At 44.5% G+C, this 22083-nt stretch overlaps 2 protein-coding genes and 1 long non-coding RNA gene across 6 annotated transcripts in view; 1 reads left to right on the top strand and 2 right to left on the bottom strand.

Annotated features, from left to right (window-relative positions):
* The window catches only part of SMOC1 (SPARC related modular calcium binding 1), a 142043-nt gene extending 129496 nt beyond the window's left edge, over positions 1-12547 (top strand). Inside the window, exons 12-14 of the mRNA XM_031553635.1 lie at positions 2181-2428; positions 7462-7512; positions 9139-12547. Coding sequence (XP_031409495.1) covers positions 2181-2428; positions 7462-7512; positions 9139-9155 — 316 coding nt within the window. The 3' untranslated portion in view covers positions 9156-12547. The remainder of the gene's footprint in view (positions 1-2180; positions 2429-7461; positions 7513-9138) is intronic.
* Positions 12548-18225: 5678 nt separating this feature from the next.
* LOC116216670 lies at positions 18226-20005 on the bottom strand. The gene is made up of 2 exons (XR_004159914.1): positions 19031-20005; positions 18226-18415 (listed from the first exon to the last, which is right to left on the bottom strand). It is a non-coding gene; the product is annotated as an uncharacterized LOC116216670 (long non-coding RNA).
* Positions 20006-20405: 400 nt separating this feature from the next.
* Positions 20406-22083, bottom strand: part of SLC8A3 (solute carrier family 8 member A3) — a 79892-nt gene continuing 78214 nt past the window's right edge. For 2 of the 4 annotated variants that reach the window (XM_010711521.1, XM_003206530.2), the window contains exons 5-6: positions 21323-21598; positions 20406-21167 (exon numbers count right to left, since the gene is read on the bottom strand). In XM_010711521.1, the coding sequence (XP_010709823.1) occupies positions 20791-21167; positions 21323-21598 (653 nt within the window). In that variant the 3' untranslated portion in view covers positions 20406-20790. The remainder of the gene's footprint in view (positions 21168-21322; positions 21599-22083) is intronic. The other 2 variants (XM_019615632.1, XM_010711525.1) reach the window with 1 other exon arrangement.

Genomic DNA, 22083 nt, shown 5'->3' with positions numbered 1-22083 from the left:
AGTGTCTCTTCAGCAGGTAGAGAGAAGCTAGTGCTCCTGTCTTTCTATTGTCAGTGCAAGAGGTGCTCTTTCCCTTTTCTCCATTTCTGCGGCTTGAGATCTGGGTCTTCAGAAAACAGAGGTCAGAGCCAAGGGCAGGCCAAGGTGTGGACCAAGGGAATCTGACATGCAAAAACTGGAGTTGTATTCCTCTATCTCAGCAAAAGCAGAAGCTCCTCTGTTGCAATATAGAACTTCTGGTTCTTTCCTGTGGCTGTTGGAAACATGCAAGTCTTCAAATGATAGCCAGCTCACTTCCAAAAGGGAGAGAGGCCAATGATTGTGTTTATAAATGTCATAAAAACAAGCCACAGGATGTGTTTTTATTCTCTCCTGTCATCCTGTTCTTCATGTTGAGTTTCAGGGCTCTAAAAAATCCAGGCACTCCCATAGCTTCCTGGGGAGTTTTTTGCAGTTTCTACTTGTCCATAGGTAGCTCCAGGGGCTTGCCTTGTGTTTGGCTCCCAAAACTGAGGCAAACTTACTCCCAACCTCTTCTTCCTCCCACGCAGTGTTTATTTCACTGTACATTGACCAGATGCTGTGACTGAATGCCAGGCTGCTTCTCAGCTAAGAATTAAAAGATGGAGACATTCTCAAGTAAAACCTTGTGAAATATGTTGTGTAGATTGTTTACCTCTTTCCAGTGTGTGAATTTACTTTGGGGGGTGGGGAGTCCAGATGTTCCCAGATAGCGACTACCTTTCACGTTACTGATGTGCCATGACTGTAGGTTGTGATTTTCTTTTCCAGGCTTTGTGGCTGCATTGTAGAGGCAGAAGGGGTCATGTGAGAAGTTCAAAAGGATTTTCACTCTTCTGGTTGCCCTCCCCCCCAAAAAAAAGAATTTTTCAGTGTCCATTTAAATATATAACCCACCAGTTTCTTAATTAAGGTGATGATAGTCTTAAAATGCATTTTATAAGGTACACCTTCGTGAAACTGAACCTGGGTTCATATTTCCCTAGCTTGAATGCCCAAAACTCACACCAGAACCTGGCTGCCTGCAGCACACAACTGTCCCTCTCTCATTGCTGGGGAAGGAATTAGGCAGCAGCTGGACGTGTCTCCTGGAATAAGTCAGAGCAACCAGTGCCAGTGTAGCATGTCTGACTGCCTGTCCACTAATTTCCATGCCCTGAAAAGCTTTATGCTTGGGAGGAAAAAGGCTCAAGTCTCAGCAACATTTTAACTTTTTTAATGATACATTCATCATTTGGAGAAAAAACAGGCTGCCTTAGTGAACTTAAAAAAAGAAAAGAAAAAAAAAAGAAAAAAAAAGAAAAAAGTCTTCCTACTGCTGGAGAGCACCTCATACCATGTAAACAGTATGACCTACTGCCTCTTCAGTAAGGACCTGAGATTGAAAGGCAGTGTTCTCTACTCACCCGTCTTCAGCTGAGGCTGTTCCTCCTCCTGTCCTCCTGTCTGATATTTTTTTGTTGTTGTCCACAGAAAGAAAATGTGAGCCAAATAATGTCAAAGTTGTAAGATCAGAATGAGTAAGAAATGGAGCACTCTGAAGTTGCCAGTTCCATAGTATTGTTTTTAATGGATTTGTGGTGCTTGTCTGCTGTGGAATTCTTGTGTATAAATCAACCACGTGAAAAGCATTAAATATGCTGCAAATACAGCACAGGAGTTCAGATCATATAAATAGATACAGCAAGAATGTTTCATCTTGCCAAGGACATTTTCAAATAATGAATGCGTCTTGCATTAAATAAATTTATTCCCTTTCTGAAGCCTAGATGTTGCTATCACAGAAGCTACCATGACAGCTGGCATTCACAGCTCTCACATTGGTAGCTCAAGGGTCAAAAGGAGCATGAAGACTGCTTTTTGCCCTCCAAAGGGGAATCCTTTGGGATTAGGCAGTTTCAGCAACTGGTGTGAAGAGAGACAGAGCTACTGAGGGTACCAGTCTCCCAGAATCCCTTGTCACCACTTGTTAGTGCTAAAGGACGTTTTTAGATGAAGTTCCTCTCTCTCTCTCTAAAGTTCTCAGCCCAAAGGAGAAGATTGTAAGATTTGTGTATTTATCCTGCTTTACACATGTCACAGTATGTGGCTCTTCCATGCACATGACAACGTTGGTAAGAGCACCCACTTGTCGGGGGCCTCTGCTTTCTCCCCTGCAGGTTCTCTGAGCCAGACCCCAGCCACACGCTGGAGGAGCGAGTGGTACATTGGTACTTCAGCCAGCTGGACAACAACAGCAGCAATGACATCAATAAGCGAGAGCTGAAGCCTTTCAAGCGTTATGTGAAGAAGAAAGCCAAGCCCAAGAAATGTGCCCGACGTTTCACTGACTACTGTGACCTCAACAAGGACAAGTCTATCTCACTTCAGGAGCTGAAAGGGTGCTTGGGAGTCAGCAAGGAAGGAAGTAAGTGGCTTTCCTTCTCCATTCTGTGAGAATAAATGTCTGATGTAGAGTTACATTAAACTCAGGAATCAGCTTTATCCCAGGTAATTAAAAAATGCCGCATTTTGTATGGTAAAATGAATGATTAATATTCTGCCATGCAGCTGTAGTTCATTATTTTGATGGCTCTGTCTTAAAGTTCTTATCACAGACCTTTGTGCTAAGAACTAAATGGATACAGGGCAAAAAGATGAGCCTTGCTCAGAACACTGCTTGTACTGTAGAAGTCCTTAGAAACTGCGGTTCAGTTCAGGACCTCTCTGAGTAATACACAGCTAACAATATTCTGTTGCCTCAACCATGTAGGTTGGATGATGTATGAGGCAGCACAAACCCAGTCCTTCTCCAGAGGCCCTGTTGACTAACAGAAATAATATTTATTTTCATTGCTAAATCCGGCATGCAGGAGAGGGGATGACGCAGAGAGAACAACTCAGAAGGAAAGTGCAGGACTGTACTGTTGGACTTTTTCAGAGTTAAATTACATTTTAAGATTGGGGGAGAACTAGGGCGTAGGAATAGCTGTTCCTCCTGTTTAGTGGCTGAGCAATCAGCCCACCTCCCTTCCTTTTATTCCTCTTTCATTTTCACCTCACCTTCTATTGAAACCTGGACCAAACTGATATTTTTGGAAATTCTATGAATTGAAACCTTTCAACCCATATTCAATAATTATCAGTCATTCTTGACTATGAGCAGATTTGCTTGGCAGGAGAAGGTAAACAAGGAGATTCCAAGGGACTAATTTCCTGTGCAGGTGTTTTGGTTGTGTGGACAGCTGTTGTTGTAACTGTCATGCTGGTTGGGAAGGATGGCTAGCTTTCTTTTTCCAGTCCTAGCTTTTCCTTAGTGCTTTCTTCAGGTTTAGCATGCATGAGAAGGGAATGAGTACCGTTGAGTGTTGAGAAGTTTCTTTTTCTGGTTTTTGTTTTTGTTGGTTTGTTTTTTGTTTTTGTTTTTGTTGGTTTGTTTGTTTTTTTGCATATATCTTGATTATCATAATAAGACCATTGCATTATTTGTCAACTGTGAGAAATGTTAAGCTTTCCTAGCTCAGTGGAAGTTTTTTTCTTAGTCATTTGTACTTTACTGAGAAATTACATACCAAAATAGCAGCCCTGTTCCTTAATTTTATTACCTTCCCACTAGATGAATATGCCAAATGAGTTTTATTGCTATTTGGCCTGGAATAAGACTCTCTGGAATCTGCTGCCTTGGCCCACTGACTGTTCAGAATTTTTATAGAAGGGGGAGAAAAAAGGAGAGAAAGAAGAAAAAGAGAATCTTTGAGCTCAAGGGGAAAGCAAGCAGCAAGGGAGATATGTTGCTGTGAGTCCCTGATTCCCAAAATGTTGAGAACACAGCCTGACCTTTCCTGGTTGTCCCATTATATGAGGACAAGGTTGTGTCCAAAAAGGACTCCAACCTTGTTTTGTCACATAGCTCCACATGCTTACTAGAGGTTTGATAGGTCTTGAGGATCGAAGTTAAATGGGTAAGTTATGTGGAAAGAGAACTCTTAAGAAAGAACCTAGGAATGCCTAGAGAATGATGAGGGCTAACAAGCAGTAGAGGGAGCCAGTGCAGGGAGCAGCTCACCAGCGAATAGGAAAAAACAAGTGAGAATACTTGGAGTACACAGTATGCAAGTTTGTGATAGACTTTCTTAAAGGAGTAACGAGTTTGTGAGGCGGTAGATGATGTTTGCTCTGCCTTCTATTTACAAGAACCTCTAAATTAAGAAACAGCCAGTAATGCCCTTTTTTACACGTCCTCTTATCTCAAAGCATGGGTTCATGCAATCAGCCAGCTAGTCCATGTATTCCTTCTCTGTGTTTCTTACTCCATACCATGGTCTCTGCACATTTGCTGCGGCTGAGGTCACTGTTGATCCAAGCCAAACCCTGGTTGGGAAGTTTCTGTTGTAAGCTGCCAGTCAAATGAATCTAAAACTTTTCATGGAAATGCTTGTTTCAACAAAATCTTTGTTAGAAAGGTTTTTCTGATCTGGATTTGGATGAGGAAGGGCTTGAAGGAGGCAAGGAAAGTCATCCTTCCCCTTGATATACTTCATTACTAATGAACTTGCCTAAAATATTCCAAATTGTGGTTGGAATCCAGCAGCATAAGGACTAGAATGAGGTGGGTCATCGTTCCAGGTGAGTGTGCTTTCTGCTAAGCAAATTGAACACTTGCACTGATTTTGAAAATAAAGCTTAAATACAAATTTTGTACAGTCTGAAATGGTAAGAAAATCAGGTGTTAAGGCTTCTGATTTTTTTTAGTATTTTGGTTGGGTATGTTTGTTTTTTTGTTGTTTTTTTTTTTAAATCAATTCCATCCAAACATGGAAATAGTGTTCCCTGGTGGGAGGACAGGGCATAGACAAATCAGTAATGTTACATGTCTCATGGGTAAAAGGAAGTTTTATGTGGGAGGATTCATCTGCAATGTTCATAATGACAAGCATGAATTTGAGCTCTTTCCAGGTTAGGATCAAATCTGTCTGAGATGCAGAGTTATATCTGTCCTCCCCTCCTCAGCAGGTTCTTAATCTTTGTGGTCACCCATTATGTGGGTGCTGCTACTAAAGAAAGAAGGAAAAACAATGGACAATCTAAATGGCTGAACTAATTCAGTGGTGTTTTGGGACCCTTCTAATCAGTACGTGCAGAATTGACTGATTTTCTTTGTGGTTGGGAGACTTCTAGGAGAGAAAATACTTCATTACTTAGGCAAGCAGTTGTGTGGGAACAGGTAGCAGGGAGTGGTCATCTCAGAAAGGCCTCTGAATTGATGACAGTAGGAAGCTGATGACAGTCTGTGAGACTATGAGGAAACTGTAAGGTACTATTTGCTGAACGCGTTTAGGTAGTAACTGAGTTAATTGAACTGAAATTCAGAATATATTTAATTGAAATTAGATGTAGATTGGGATGTAAACAAGCTCCGCTGATTCAGTGCTTGGTTTTGTTTGCTTTGCTCAGATATTCCCCTTTAGGGTTCAGTTGATATGCTATAGTTTGTCTCCTTTAATCCTGAGGATAAGTACCAGTTGGAACATTTGTATTGTCTTGACATGAGATAGGATTCCTGAAAGCGTGTTTCTTCCCCATCAAAAGTGATAGATTTGCTCAATGAGTCAGAGGAATTACTTCTACCTATGAAAAACTGCTGGGGTTTCCTTGAGCCTTTTCTTTTGGAAGACATCTGGCCAAATATACTATAGCTAGAATTATTACCCAAAATAGTGTACCTGAGCAAATACTTTGAATTATGAAACTTAGTGAGTGATGGAATGTCACCCTGCAATACCCAAATGCTTCACAGGTATACTCTATTTACCCACTGTCCACATCTGTCATACCCCTTCCTCTCTTTCATTTCAACTTTATGCTCATTGTTTTGGGATTTTGTCTTTTCTACGGTTACGCGTGCTGGCCTGTTTTTATATTGAAAGTAGCTGACTGAAGATTGTATTCTCTGCCTTTGGAGTGAAAGATGGTCAGTTTTATGGCAGTTGTTAGTTTCCCTGCACTAATGCATTTGGGAATATACCCACGGAAAGCACAGAGCCCTACCAGCGTACTGGAAAGGTCTGCCATGCCTGGTCTTGGGACCTCCTGCCATTGCAGGCCTTTTGGATCAACTTATCTGTTGTTTTCCAAATCTTTTTAAAGGCGAGCAGTCTCAGTCACAGCAATGCACACTAGTCCTGGCTTCACTACTTGAGGGGGTGGGTGCAGACCCTAGGCAGCGAGGCCCTTAGCTGCAGGTAGGCTGAGGGCAAAGGGCGATGACGGAGCGGGGCTGTATGCGGCTGAGCAGCACCCTCTAGGGGAACAGCTGCCCGAGGATGCAGCGGTTCATAAGTGGACTGCGCTTTTATTGCCAGGCCCCTCGGTGAGTCCCAATTAGCTCTGGAAGAATCTGCCTCTTGGCTACAGAGCCCTGCTTTTTATGTGCAGGCACAGGAATAAGCTAACAGCGGTCTCTGTGATCTTGCCAGGGTAGATGGCTGAGACGAGGCTGGCATTCAGGGACCTTGAAATCACTCACTCACTGTGTTTATGCAGTTCCTCTTATTAACGGTTTTTAAAGCTAAAATATTTTGCTTTGTGATCCATTTCAAATGCACCTGCTGCCTTTCTCTCCCTCTCTTTTCCTTGTCAGGGTGCAGCATCTGTCTTCCTGCAGTTTCCTTGCTCTCCCACCTTGTTGCTACATTTCTGCTCATCTTCTTTCCACACAGCAAAATGTTCTTTAGGCGTGAGTTCCTGTAATACTGGTGCAAGTTAAATCATGCCTTACTTTGCACCCTAAGTCAGTTGCACACACACATAAAAGATTTCAGCCTGACCTGAACTGGAGGTGGCAACATTCTTCTGGCTGTGAGCAGGAGGTCCCCCTTCTAGGAAGGCCCTTGCCTGAAATCCCTACTTAGCAGCCAACAGGGACTGAAACATACTTTTGGAAGTGCTCAGCTCCTGTAGTCCCTATGTTGTCAATACCTAGCAGGTGGTGGGAACTGGTTTATTGTAGAGGCAAAAATGCTTGCTGTTAGCTCCATCTGGTGTGGGGTGCATGTGCCTTTATCTTGTGACAGCCGTTGCTGTGCAGTCTGTTCCTGCCCTTCTGCCAGATATGAGTTCAGATCTTTCATTTCATAGCTGTTTTGGGAAGCTTCATGTCACTAGTTGCATCTTTCCTTGCCTTTTCTTCCTTCCAGACTTATTTTAACCTTGTAATAGTCGCTTTTTGCCCACACCAAACCTCTAGTTCTCCTGAAGTTTGGGTACTAGAACACCGGGTGATTAGCATCAGGATTGTAGGTCTGACTCTTGCACATGAGTCTTCCAGAGGCAGGACTTGCTGTGTGCACATTCAAAAAGGAAGAGCTCCCTGGAGCCTGCCTGCTGGCAGCAGACGATGGGGATGCTCCTGGGTCATGCGATGACATTTATTGCGTTTAACGTGGTTCTTGGATTTTACAGGTAGCCTGAGCAATTTCCCCAGTGGAAAAAGACAAGGCCTTAACCCTTTCAGTGAGTATCTTGTCAAAATATTTGTTACTTTTTCTTTTGTCTGTGATACCTATGTGTCCCAAAACTTGTGCTCCCTGCTCTTCTATGTTCACAAATAGCAATACATAAATAACTAGAAGCCAAGGTTGTTCCTAAGAGGTGTGAACATTATAACATACTGGTCTACAGCATCAGCTCAAAGTCCAGTATCATGTCTTCAGCTGTGGCAGACAGCATATAGTTAAGGAATTGGAATAGGATAGAGCAAGAATACTTTTCTTGCTTTACTCTTCCTCTTTCTGGTGAGCAACAATTTAAGTGATTAGTTGCATTTATGTTTTGTTTCTTCATGGACACGTTCCCATGAATATTCTTCTGTGTCCCAGTTAATGTCTGTTCTTCTCTGTACTTTGTGGCAGTGAATTGCACCTTTTTATCAGGTGTGAAGAACAACTTTTGTTTGCTTCCCTTTCAGACCTGCTGCCTCATGGCTTCATTGGGTGTGTCTCAGTTTGTCTTGTGAGAAACAGTGATGTTTCCTGGTGTGTCCTCAGTTCTGAGCATATATTTGAGTTTTGTTTGCCACTAAGAGCTGAGAAGAGGTGTTGCAAAAATTGTGTGCTATGGCTTCAAGCTTTTTCCTAGTCACTCATAGTCTTGAGTGTAGGACAGGTCATCTAGACACTGAGGTCAGTCTGCTGTTGTTATTCATTGAGCACTGTGAGAGCCTTTTGCAAATCTGTGTAATGAGATTCAGTTATGACAGCCCAGAGTAATTTTGCATTTAACAATATTTGCCCCTACTTCGTAGGGCATGTTGATTTACACTGGTTCCAGTGAGGCCTGTCTATTAACTTTCCTCCTTTTGAAAATCAGATCCGTACTTCTGCCTTCTCTTTGCCATGTTTTCCCTGTAATTAATCCTCAGCGAGCGCTTGTTCTAACCCTTTAAATTCTTAGAGAACCTTTGATGAGGGACTTAAAAAATGCTTTTTGAAGAGAGGAGCATGGGAGTGTGAGCGTCCACCTGACTCACTGAGCAGCACACTTGCACCATCCCCTGGGACAGCCGCAGCTCGGCAGGGCCCCAGGACACCCAGGTTCATCAGCCTGTTAGACTTCAGAGGGTGTGATGCAGGCAGGTCTTGAAGGGAAACTGCTACGTTTTGCTGTCACGGTGGCTGGGAGAGATCTTGAATGTCTGCCTCCTGCTATCCTGCTGAGGGTGGAAGCAGCTGGCTCTGGGGCTGCTGATGTCAGGGCAGCCGTGCAGCAGTTGGATTCTGCATCAGCCATCACAGGCAGAGGAGTAGAGGGAGAGACCAGCATTTTGCCCAGTCTGCCTGCCGATTTCCAAGAGGGGGGAGGGAGAGGGAAGTGGTGGTTTACGTTTAAAAATATATCAATCCCTAGGGCTGTGTGTGACTCAGTCAACACTTTTTCAGCAAGGCTGTCTCATTAGCCCCGTGTTGTTTTCAGCCTCACAGCTTACTTGAGATCTCAGCCTTACGGGGCTGTGTTTGCAGCAGAAGCTGTATACTGTATCTTACTCCATTTGGAAGACATTTTGGTTTTAATTTGCCTTTCTTACTCACTTTCTCTGCTTCTGATTTGTTCTTCTTTCTTTGCTCACCCCACCCATTTCAGTAGGCCGCTTGGTGTAGCAGCAACAGAAGACAGAAGGGAAGGCAGGAGCCAACCCAAAGGAAGGAAAGATACAGCGACAGATGGACACCTTGCTTCTTAAAAGCAAGCATGCAGCATCAGAAACATCCAACGTAGCAGAAGTGGCACCCAGAACGTTTGCACTTTCTAATAATTGGTTTGGGTTTGTTTTTAATTTCTTTTCAATGCCATTATCTAATACTTTGGAGAGCGGGGGGAAAACAGGATCATGACTTTTTAAAATTGGAACAGCTACTGATGTCTTAAAATTGAGTTCACTGGGACTCGAAGAAAGAGAATTTTATATACTGTATATAAATATGTATGTAAATTGTACAGTCGTCTTGTACAGGGGTTGGAGTCACTGTTCTGTTCCTCCCTTTGCTTCTGAAGGCTGTTAGGGTTAGAGGGACACTTTGCATTTAATAGATTACAGTAATGCATTCATTTCGGCCATCTGATCCATCATTCAGTTGCAAACTGATCTCTTACCATCCCCACGCACAAAGGAGGAAGCATATCAGCATGACCTGTGCACACAGTGCCCACATACTAAATGCTTCTTGAGAACCTCCTCTTTGATTACTGTGCAGCTCTGTTCAAGTCACAGGCATCAGGACTTCTGAGAGGGCATGGATTTCTCCTCAGGAGTTGTGCACTGCAAAACTATTCGGAGTAGGGATAGGAAAGAGTTGTATTAAGGAAATGTAGAAATAGTTTCCTTTTGCAAAATGGTTAGAAATGAATTGCAAATGCATTGCTATTCAGGCCCAGAAGACATGCTTAGCAAAGATGTGCCATGTCCTGAGAATCTAATGCTACTGGAAGGGCATGGAAACCGTAGACACTAGTAGAATCAGCGGAGTGATGTCACGCATCTTCTTCTCTGACACGATGTTCATCTATATGATGAGCAAGCAATAAAAATACTGGGGAACCATCTAAAAGCAGCATCAGACTGCCTGTTACTTTGCTGGAGAGCAAAGAACAAATTTGTCAGTGCAGAAGGACACGATCATGCTGCTGGTTCCCAAGAGTCTGCTTTTACTTATGCTTCAACTCTGCAGCTTGGGCCATGCTTGCTGGTAAACGATTGCCTGCAATGACTGATCTTGTCTTTGATGGCTCTTCTCCTGCACAGGGGACAGCCTGTCTAGCTTCAATTACCTACTTCACCTGATTCACTGGTATCAGTATGCTTTTGTACATTTCAGTAACAGCAAAGGCTTGAAGAACTTGGTGCTCCTGGAGGCCACAAGAGCTGTTTCAACCACCTGCAGTTTTTCCAAACTTGTTGCCTACTTAACTTCAGTCAGATGCAGCTGTAAAGTCAGCAGATCAGCTATCCTGGGTTTGGACAGAGTGTGATGGGACACGCCGTGCTGTGATTTGCTTTCTGCATTTTCAACCTCCAGCAGCACTTGCCTATTCTTAGAGGAATTCTGAGCAACTTCCAATCTCAGACTTGCCAATCCTTGTGCCACTCATTTCTGGATCCAGAACCAGTAGTAAGGAATGACTTTGTGCCATGCTGATATGCGATCACACCAACAATTGTTTGTAAAACTGTTGTGTTACTGCAGAAGATGAACTTGTCCCCTGAGGCTTTGCTGCTTTGGTATAAATGTTGCAACATGGCCACTTTGTGGCACGTCACCTGATGAGACACACGGCAGCAGGACTGTCCTGATGCAGTAAGTTAGTGCCTTGTTGCAAAAACGGAAAATTAGAAAAAATAACAAGCATTTTTGAAATAGCCATATAGTAGCAATAATAACTCTTCCCTGAGAAGTAAATTGGAGCTGATTGAAACGTTTTGTATGGTTGAAAACACCTCTGGTAATCTCTGAAGTGTACATTACACCACTGTAATGTATAGAAAAGCTCTCTTTAGCAAGAGCAGATCCTGCAGCTTGATCCTTTATGGTTCCTCACATACAATGTATGTGTTTTTCTGGACTGCAAGCTCCCAACTTCTCAATTGCATCTTCTCTTTTTAAAATGCCCAGCACTCATCTTTTGTGTGTTGGAATGATTTGGTTTAGTGTATAGTTAGAAATGTTCCTATCTCTTGTTATTCCTATCGTAGGAGCGAAGAATGAACCCAACTGTATGAAAAAAACACTTTTCCTTGTCTTTATATGCTAGCCTTAGAAAGTAAAAGCTCCGGCTGCTGGGTGTTTTCTTGTTTGTTTCTTTTTTGTTTCTTTTTTTTTTTTTAATTGCATAGTTACATCCAGCAAATCCAGACAGTTGGATCTTAACAGGAGCTCTGTCATCCAGCCATTGGGGCAGGCAGTGCCCCACAGAATTACAGGGGTGTGCAGAGCTGCTAGAAATCATTGCATCTTTTCATCTGGAAATGCTGGGAATGTCAGTAAACCAGCCAGCCAGCACTGCTGCCTGTCACATTAATATCCTTCTGCAGACCTTTTTCTCCTCTTTGCATCCTTCCGGTCTAAAAGGCCTGTGCTCACATGTAGTTTGCAATTAAAATTGAGTCAGTTGTTCAAGGAGATCAAACAAGGTTAGCTTTGGTATTGGTGGATATTCGTGTTGCTATATTAGTGCTGACTTAATGGATGGGTGGGGGTCAAAGCATTATGTTGTTTCCCTCTTTAGTTTCATGGGAGGAGTCCAACTCCCAGCATCACAACTTTGGATTTGCAAAGGCCTCAGAGCAGTTTATGGCAGCATTTGTACATTGACATGCATGACCCAACCACTATGACTGCATAAAATCTGGACACAGGTTAGATTACTTGTTCAGGATTTGTGTGCTGGAAACTCACACAAAGCTGTACTGGTCCTGATTCATATAATCCATCCACTGAGTTGTCCAAACAGTCTGTACTCATCAGAACAGAGCAATGCTTCAGCTCCCCTCATCCCTTGTTGTTTTTCTTGCCAGTCACCCGGCTGCCAGGCCAAATGTCCTTATCTGGCAGCGACAAGCATGTTCTGCTTTGCCTTGCATCAGTAGCATCCTACTGAAGCTGGGGCAGAGGGTGTGTCATAGTTGTGCCTGGAAGCAGACCATGGGTTTCTCTCCTCATCCTACAAGTCCTCCTGGGCCTCTCCAGCTCTACTTTAAATGACAGGTGAAAACACTGATGACAGAGGAGAACCAGGGCTCTACAGAGCAAATCATCTGCTCTTCCTGCCTGAAGCAAAACCATATCCTTTTTTGCTGATCCTCCAAGGACGTGGTGTCTTGGAGAGAGTTGCATTATGGAGGGATTCACTCCTATGAAGGCACTGCTTTCCATGGCCTAAGTTTGTATTGAACTTATACTGCCCCAGCACATTTCTGCCTATGGCATTGTTTGTTAGACTGAAAGGCATCTGTTTGATTTTAGTTTTGTAATAAAATAGATAACTTTTGCTCTAATGTCTTTTGGTTGTTTCTTGTTGAATATTGATTTTCAGAGCTCATCTTTCTTTCACATTATGTTCTTTTAATTATATTGCCAAATGAGGAAAGGAGACTTTCCTTCTCCCAGACCAGGTCTCAGTCATTGATTGGATCTGAGGATGCTTCTTTCTTGTGTGTGTGTAAGCCTCCAGGATGAACTAAAACATGCACCAGTGTGCTGTCCAGTGTGCTGGAGTTTAATGACAGATTCTGCCAAAATTCAAAAGACTCTGAAGATTCGGTGGCAGAGCAGAGGTGACCTCCAAAGGTGGCAGCTACAACAGAATATGATCTCAAAGCACCCTCCTAAACCAGGGACAGAAGACAGCCATTGAGTCTCAAATCTCCTGATCAGTTCTCATGTTGGAGAGTTTGTACATCGCTGAATGAGGAGGAAATGTTAAAGCTGTTGTCCTTAGATGCAAGTATGATGATACTTAGATGGAAGTATTGCAAACTTTAAGAAGAAAAAGAGAGGAGGAATGAAGCCTATGTGGATTTTCTGGACTAAACTGGCAACCTAAGCTGATTTTGTTGTATTACCAAGATGACAAGTTTAAGGGCTCAAGAAGAAGCAGTAGATGTCATCTCTGGAGTCCTACAAGACTTAAAGAATTAAAAAATAGGGAAGGACTTTTTTTTCTTTTTTCTTTTTTTAAAGTATAGTTCTTTGGCCATTCTTCATGGTACTCTGAGGGGCCTTCATCCTTCTCTGGCCTTGCAGTGATTCTGTAAGCAAGTCAGAAGAATGACAGAGAGCTTGTTTCTGCCTCTGCCTCCAGCAGAAGACTTTTCTTCCTTCCCTTTCCCCTTATCTTTGACTTAAGTAACAAAATCCCCATGCAGAAGGCCAACCTCCTGACTTCTAGCAGCCAGCCCTTACAAGCCATTTTGGGCAAAATAACTTGGCAGCTCTCCAAAGCTGCTGTTAAATCAGACAGCAGGATCTGCAGAAGCGGTGCTGCTTGACTTGGAGAACGCCTGGGTTTTCAAAAACAGCACCTCAGAAACTAGGAGTACAACAAGCAAGTATTTTCTAAGGAGTGTTTGCTAGAAAGCCTGAGGGTGACTGGGCCACAAGTAATAATGCTTTTTCCTATTCTCTATTTTTTGCCTGGCCCACTTAGCAATTTTAATGGCTGTTTTTGCTTTTTAGAAGTACCTTGCCTGTGCACACTAGGAGGTGTGTAGCTTTCGTTCAGAAAACAACACCAGCTATGTGCTGCAATGCAAACCTACATCCCAACCTCCCGTAAAAGCAAGAGTGAGTGTTTAATCTATGTTGCGTTGTTCTTTCACCGCACTGGGTCTGGATTGGAGGTCTGTGGCTCTCAGCCCAGGTAGAAGGACTACAGCCTCACTGCGTACTTAGCTGTGAGGATGCATGAATTGTTGATATGTGGTTGAAGGACTCAGCACTGTTTGTGACCTTCATCCTTGGTTTGCTGAAATGAGTTCTGTAGCATCTCAGTGTTGTGCTTTAGGCAATAAGAACTGCAGTGACTGAATGTCCATTGTCCCATTATAGAGTAGCGCTCTGGCTTTGCATTGCATGCAGTGCCAATGCTATCACATGATTTTGGCCGGGACTACTCAAGTGATGCCTTCTGACTTCTCTACACCAGAAAAGAACTGACACAATATTTGGCTGAAGAAATGCAGCTATTTCTGAAGTGACTTGGATGTTCTCACTGTGAGCTGGCAGCTGTAACAGATAAAGCTGCACGGAGGTGGCTAAAGTTGGATCTGGTCACCTGTAGTCCAATATGAATGCATTATTGCATCTCTTGACCTGTTATGATTTTTTTGAAGTGGTCAGGTGTTTGTTGCAGGCTTTTTCTGCTTGAAATGCAGTCGAATACCAGCCATTGTAAAATGAGTTAAAGTACTTCAACTTCAAAAAGACAGAATAGCAAATATCAATGAATTCAGGAAACTGGTGGGGGCAGGATCTCTGAATAGCTGTACAAAAGGATAAAAGAGATCTGAGAACTGATATAAGGGCTGGTGTCAAAATCCTAATAAGAAACTATCTTGCTGTACAGGAAATTGAGGGAACATAGAGACCAATAAAGGGCCTTCACCTGTGAAGAGCTTTAGCATCCTGAAGCTTGAAAAGGAAAAACACAGAACCTGAAACAAGAGCATTTACCTAAGGCTCTGAATACAGCAATAGCTGGCATAAGATCAGAAAGGCTGAAGCCTAAAAATGCCTTTAACTAGCACGTGATCTAAAAGAGGTGGAGGGAGAAGGTAAATTCTGTTATAGCCTGGAAGCTGATGTGAAACAGTCACTTGAAGAAAGCAGAATTTTTAAAGCTTGTTTTATTCATTTTGTTAAAAAAAAAAAAAATTGTGACCCTATTCTTAGCAGAATTAATTTTATTAAGGAGAAAGGAGCATAACACCACACCAACCCCCAACTGATGAGGAGAAAGAGCAAGGTAAGTGATACTTGGATCACTGAGGAGAATGGCAGCAGGATCAGGTAAAGCTCACTGTGGAAAATTCAGTGCCCTGGCCCCAGTGCTTCTGACTCACATGGGATGGGTTTTGGAGCATTGTAGAATACATGTGAGCTCCCAGAGGACTTAAGGATGGCAAGACAAGGTCACCTAACTAGAGATGAATTAAATCAGGGAGTTACAGACCTGATATGTTAATGGTGTCTCTATGTGAAAACTTCTAACAGTGAGGTGCTGAACAGTTATTCCCTAATCACCTAGATACATGTATAAGTTTGTGGAGAATGGCTGGAATGGATTTGTTGATGTTTTGCTCAGGACAAATCGTATCAAACCAATTTAATTTCACTCTTTGACAGGATAACTGGCCTCATCGCTTTGGGGTTGGTATTAGATGTGATATATCTTGACTTTGGTAAGGCTTCTGGCACTGTCCCAGAAGACGTTCTCAGAAGCGAGCTGAGGAAATGCAACCTAGACTCGCAATACATTGAGCTCAGTGTCAAAATCAGAGAGCTTCCTGGGGAAGGCTTTTGAGTGTCTGTCTGGGGTCCAGGTCTATTTGGTATTTTCATCAGCAGCTTTAGGAATCTACTTCGCTATACCGTGTCCTGGTGGCATCCAACTGCATGGGGCAGTGAGCACTTACAAAGGGTAGAACCAGAATGCTTGATAAATTGGAGAAACCATCCAAGTCAACAGGATGAGTTCCAGCAAAGGAATATACAATGACCTGCCATGGGAATACTGAGGAGAATGTACAAACAAAATGTAATCGAGTAGCAAATACTGGTTAGAAGCTGAAAGAGGAGAAAGGGGAGAACACGAAGGGCTTCCTAACATACTCATACTTGTATGAGTGATGGTAATCAATGGTTTTCTGTGCCACTGTGAATAAAACAAGAAGGAAAAAGTCATCAGGGCAAAAGAAAACCATTTAGTTTTGCTGTTATTTTCTATGCAAAATGCTACTGAAGGAAAGGAGGTTACAGAAACCTCTTTTGCTACATTTTTAAAAGCTTATTGAACCATGGGAGTGGTCTCTACAGCATGCCCTATTGAGGTGTCCTTGAGAGAAGAAGGCCCCTTTTCAGCTTTAATGTTGAGGTTTTTTTTCCTACATCTTTTCTGTGCACCCAACTTGTATATGCATGTCGTTTTCACAAAACGTGACCAGTGTTCCTGTAATGCAAGCCTATTTCCTGAGACACCAGAGAGATCATCCCAGGAGTTTATTTACAACTTCACAACTTAGACTCTAAAAGAATGCAATCTTGCTTGAAGGGTTTAGTTCTTTAATTCACCTAAATGTCATACTAAATTTAACTTTCTAGGCCTGTATTATTTTTTTATTGCATTGTTTAAACTGGGCCAATCTCTGAGTGTACTCCCAGCAGTGATGAGTTGGGTAGGTCATGATTTTTCCTTTAGCTACACCTACCACTCAGCTCACTATATAAGTGGCATTAACAATGGCACTGTGAGACATCGGTGCATCTTCAGTTATAGGTGATGAGCTCATCAGCATCATGTCATACCTGCAGGCTCCATGTCTAAGCTCAAGCCATCGTTTCTTGGAGACGCGTCTTGGTTTTCCTGAGGAAAACTAACCAAATCCAGCCACCACTTGAGGCAAAGCACAGCCTCCTGGGGGAAGGGAAGGCAGAGGTGTGTGTGTTTTGGGTAAAACTTCTCAGGGCGTTAATATTGGTGAGTCATTTAACTCATGGTTTTAATTATCTAGATATTATATTGTAAATAGCTCACTTAAATACTGAGAGGACGTTCGTCCCACCCCCCTGTGGAGGCAAGTCACAAATAACGCTATTAACAAGCAGGCTGCCTCTGGCACACACACACACATTATGACAACAGTCATTAAAAACATTTTTTTTCCATACAATATTCCAGAGGTTATTCTTGGTGACAGTGCTTTTCAGCTTGTGGCCAGGGCTGAGCAACTGCTGCTCCCTTTCATGTGGGCTTGTTCTTACAACAAGGTCACGGCCATGACAATTCCCCAGCTGAATAAACCCAGAAATGTTGCCATGCCCACCCCCAAAGCAATACCAGGTGAATGGTATGAGGATTACCTGCAGCTGTGCTACACCACACATTCAAAAAGTGACTGGGAATGGTCTGTCCAGAGAGGTGGTAGAGTCAGTGTCCCTGGAGGTGTTCAAGAAATATGTACATGTGGCACTGAGGGACATGGTTAGTGGCCATGGTGGGGATGCGTCAATGGTTGGACTTGATGACTTTAGAGGTTTTTTTAACCTTTATTAGTCTATACTTTATCTCACCAGTGTTGAGGTACTACAACAGCCTTCCAAATGCCTTCCCAGAGCAAAGTGCTCTGCTGGGGAAGGCATGTGAGTTGGCGTCATCCTACCACAGCAATGGGCCGAGACGACTGAAGCCCATGGTGGTGGCACATGCAGATTGGTGGTGGCTTCTCCTTGCAGATGGTGCTGTGGGATGAGGCATTGTTGCTGCTTTGAGATGGAGAGGGGAGGAGTCTTCTGGTACCAGGGACAAGTGGCTTATAAATGAGTCCAGCAGCCACAGCTGTGAGATCAGAGGAAACGTAAATCACAGAATATTTTTGTCTTTAATTTGTGCTTGTCCGGAAAGTTCTGATGACACTAGCACAACAGTAACTACCAAAAAGGTAAGAAACTCTGAGCTAAGAGCTGCAAATGCTCTCCTCCCTGGTTTAAAAACTTTGCTCAACAGCACTAATAGCCACTCAATTCTTAACTGTGTACTGCAGCTGCTTCCCAATGCCTGCAGCCTCCTCTCATTCAGCCCAGCTTTCCCTGGAGTACCATCCTTAGGTTCCGGACCTAATCCTTTCGGTGCTGGCCTGCCTCTGTGCAGTGGTGGCAGTGAGCCAGGCAGGCAGGGGGCTCCAGCACCCTGCACCCCAAACCCAGTCACTGAAGCCAAAGGCAACAGCTTTGCCTTTTTTGCAGCAGCAAGGAAAACAGAGCAGCAAAAGTTCCCCTCTGCAAAGCATCAAAGGTAATGCTGCTGCTGGATCCTCCCAGCAAAACCTGATGCTGGCAGGGAGTGAAGCAGGCAGGGTGAGCGATGGTGTCCGCACACCTGCCCAGATGCAAGCACACAAACCAAAAATAAAACATAAAAGCCTCAGCAAAAAACAAATCCCCAAGGCACCGCATTTGCTTTTTTTTTTTTTTTAGCTTGCATATTTTTTAATGAAGTAAAAAAGGAAAAATAAAATAAACACTCCACTCAAGTTGTCAGCTTGGCACAGGTCTCCGCCGTGCATCGAGGGCACCAAAGTCACCATGCAATTGGCAGTCACAGATGCTCGTCCCCCTGCACCCTCTCCCACACAGTGAGCCTAAGAAAGCTGCAGATGAAAAGCACGTGACCGATACAGCACAAGCAACAGAATAACAGCACTGCATGACAGTGAGCTCCCCACGCCCGGGTTTTAGCCAGGAATGGGTGAACTTATATGGTTAAAATAAGAACTCAACAGACTTGACATGTCCAAATTAAAAACTGCAATGATAACACATTCCCCTTGCACCTTAAACACCCCTACACACACATCCAGAGATCATTTGTCGGGGCTTCTTTCATTTTTCCTCCCCCCATCACACATCTGTGCTCTGGGGTCCCAGCCTGGGTGGCAGCAGAGGTGGTGCCCAATGCCGGCAGGAGCTGCTCGGTGGATGGTGGTATGGCCAGAGATCAGAGAGACCAACACACTTGGCAGGATCCCCATCTTTCTTGTGCCCTCCCCCAAAAGCCACCGCAGAGGGAGGAGAAGAGGCAGTAGACTGTCTTCCCTTCAGCTTCCATGAAGGGCACTCCACCTGCAAAGCTCCTGCAAGATGGATCCTTCTTCTCTGCCTCATGCTTACACACATTTATACAGTGAGATATTCAATAAACCTTTTGTACGAAAATAAATATTTCATCTGTGTTTTAAAGACCATTGTCACGCTCATCTCTTTACCTGCTATAGTGATAACACGTGTTCCATCCATGACAGCCTAATTCCTGCTGCTTTGCCCTCACCTGCAGCCACCACCTCCCTGTCCCAGGGCAGCAGGAAGCACTCCGGTATGCTGGCAGCCCCTCAGTCTGTGCTGTGCTGACTGCCTGGGTTTGGCTGATGCTAGCGAAGTCACGGATTTTTCTGTACAGCACCTGTTTCTTGATAGAAGAAATTATCTTCCTCTTGGAAACACTTTTAAAAAAAGCAAGGTTTTTAACAACGTCTTCCAGGTCTCTCAGTTAAGAAATGCGTTTATAGATAGAACTGTTTATATAGATATAGGTATAAGTTTTATTTAATTTTATTACCAACCCAACATTTCAATTTGCAGCCGTTGATGTAATTCATGTAATTCATACTCTTGCTTTTGTTTTTTTTTTTCCTGAAAAAGAAATGCACTTCAGATGAAAAGGGTGTGCCTGTCTGCTCTCCGGGGATGTGCTGGGATTGCACAGGACTGTGGGTGGGCAGCAGGTTGAAGCCTGGTCCTTTCCATGGAGCGTGAGGGGGGTGATGGGTGGGACAAGGACCCCATTCCTGTTCACCAACCTGCGTGTTTAAACCTAACCTCGACCTGGAAGGCCAGCGCTGAGAGAGTTGTGGGAGACACACGGAGGCTTCCTGCTCACTTCGGTACACCAGAGCAGCGTGTTACTGGGATTCACTCCCACATCCAGTGAGACCTACAGGACAGGGCTGTGCCACGCCCCCATCTTGGGCAGCCTATGCAATCTCCCAGACCCCTCAGCAGGCTGCGACTGTGTTGCTGTTCATTTCGCTACCTCTCGCCCATTAACATCGTCTTCTCTTCCTGCAGTACCACAAGCTCAAAGTTAATTACACAAAGAGAAATGCCATAGTCAAAATGTACATTATACACATTATATTAGAAGGTTGGTTGTTTTGGTTTTTTTTCCTCCTTTTTTTTTTCTTAGTCCCTAGGCAGGTGATTGAGATGCTACATGCTTCAGCCTTCATCACTAAACTGGTGTGTTGTGTGTGTGTGTGTGTGTGTGTATGTGTACGTGTGTGTTTGTATTAAAAATATATCAGTCCTGTGATGCTCTTAAAAAAGAAAGAAATGGATGGAGGCGGGGGAGGAAACTTGTGAGAGTGAAAAAGTTCTTTGACAGTGTCAGAGTCTGTTGTGGCTTCAAAAAGTACACCTTCGATTCCAGCACTGACGGCAGCTTCAAGCTTTAGATTTTAAACTTCTAAAATTTTTCTGTCTAAGTAGTAAAAATAAAAAATAAAAATAAAAAACCAAGCCATGTCGACCCCCCCAACTAAAAAAGCAATAGGCAAAAGAAAAAATAAATTTCCTATAAGACTTCTGCAATTCCTAAAGAGTAAAAACAAGAAAGCATCTCCTTACAGTGGAGGGGTGCTTTGGAGAAGAGGAAACGAACCTGTGGGAGAGGTGGCCTTGGGAGATGGCTGAGACTTCTTAGTCACATCGACTGGGGTCAGTGGCTGGGTTCACTTCATTTTGTCCATTTAAATGCTTGCCATTGTTGCTTTCTTTTCTTTTGCATCATTTTTTGGGGTGGTTTTCATGGATTTCTTTTTCGTCCCATGATGGATCCGCCCATCCTGGCACCTGTCAGGGCGGTGAGCTGACAGCCGTCCATCCTGGTGAAACCACGCATCCACGGCCGGTGTCCGGTGAGGTAATGGAGGAGGGGGTCCCTCCCTCGGCGGCACTGTCTCTCTGCCGCCTAAAACCCCTTGATGTAGCAATAGGCCTCCAGGGTGGCAAAGAGGATGTACAGCAGCCACAGGCTGACAAAGAGCAACGTCGTAGCCAGTTTGCAACCCCGGGGACCTCCCAGCTCTCCCCCGAGGTGGGGCCGCCGGCGGTAGAGGAGAACGCTGATGCAGATGAAGGCGAAGATGGTGAAGAGGGTGACAGAGAAGGCCAGGGTGCCGGCTGACACCTGGAACTCCTGCCCCTGTGACGCCCAGTAGATTGCCGCCACCGACCACGCCAGCCCAATGCCCAGGAAGACGTTGACGGCGTTGCTGCCTGTGACGTTGCTGATTGAGGCATCGGCGTACACATCCTGGATGGCTGCAGCTTTGCTGGCAAATGTGTCTGCAGGGGAAGGAGGGATCATCAGGGTCCGACAGGAGAAATGGGCAACCCTTCATGCTGGGGGATGAGGGAGGCTCAGGTGTGCTACCAGACAGGCTGGGACATGGACCCCAATCTCCTCTGGACCCCCCATCCCCTCCCCACTGCCTCCCCACCTGGTACGGAGGTGCCGAAGGCTACAAACACAACGGCGGTCACCGAGTCCTTGAGGCCGATGGTGCAGCCGAAGTGAGAGGCGAGGTCACCGATGACAGCTGTGAGCATGCCAATGATGAGGATGGAGACAACGAAGCAGGCCCAGCCATTGCAGTACTCGGTGGGGGGCACGCAGGCAAACAGCACCTTCCAGAAGACGGTCAGGAAGTGCATCACGTAGTCGAAGCAGGATGGCAGGCGCTCTTCACCAGACTCATCCTCATCTTCATCACCTGCTGCAAACATGGAGTAAGAGTTCCAGCTCGTATGACTGAGCATCCTCATGGCCACCAACCTTCAGCTGCACTTCTCCAGCCCGGCCACTGGGTGCAAGACTGGGGGGCTGCCTCCCTCCCCAGGCTGCTTCCTCCCCACACAAAGCAGCACGGAGGTGTACTGCATTGGTGCCAGCCACTGCCATGGGAACAAGCTGGTGGGACTTAGCAGCTGCTGGAGCCCTCAGTGGCAGTGGTGGGGCTCAGCAAGATGGAAAGACTCCTAGGACACCTCAGGAGCACACATCCACCCTGTGTGGCTGTGAGACATTGAGCAATACTCTTAGGGGCTGTCCTCCTCTCATCCCCAGCCACAGACCATCGTAGAGTACCTAGTTACCCTGTGGAAATCACTGCTGAGAGACACCATGAAATCACACAGCAGAAAGTTATAGAAATGAGTGCCACTGAGGGAAACTAGAGGGCTCTCTTGGTCCACCTGCTCC

This window comes from Meleagris gallopavo, chromosome 5, assembly GCF_000146605.3.
Source record: "Meleagris gallopavo isolate NT-WF06-2002-E0010 breed Aviagen turkey brand Nicholas breeding stock chromosome 5, Turkey_5.1, whole genome shotgun sequence".
NCBI lineage: Eukaryota > Metazoa > Chordata > Aves > Galliformes > Phasianidae > Meleagris > Meleagris gallopavo.
The sequence above is the reverse complement of the archived record's forward strand: the minus strand, read 5'-3'. Positions and strand labels throughout refer to the sequence as shown.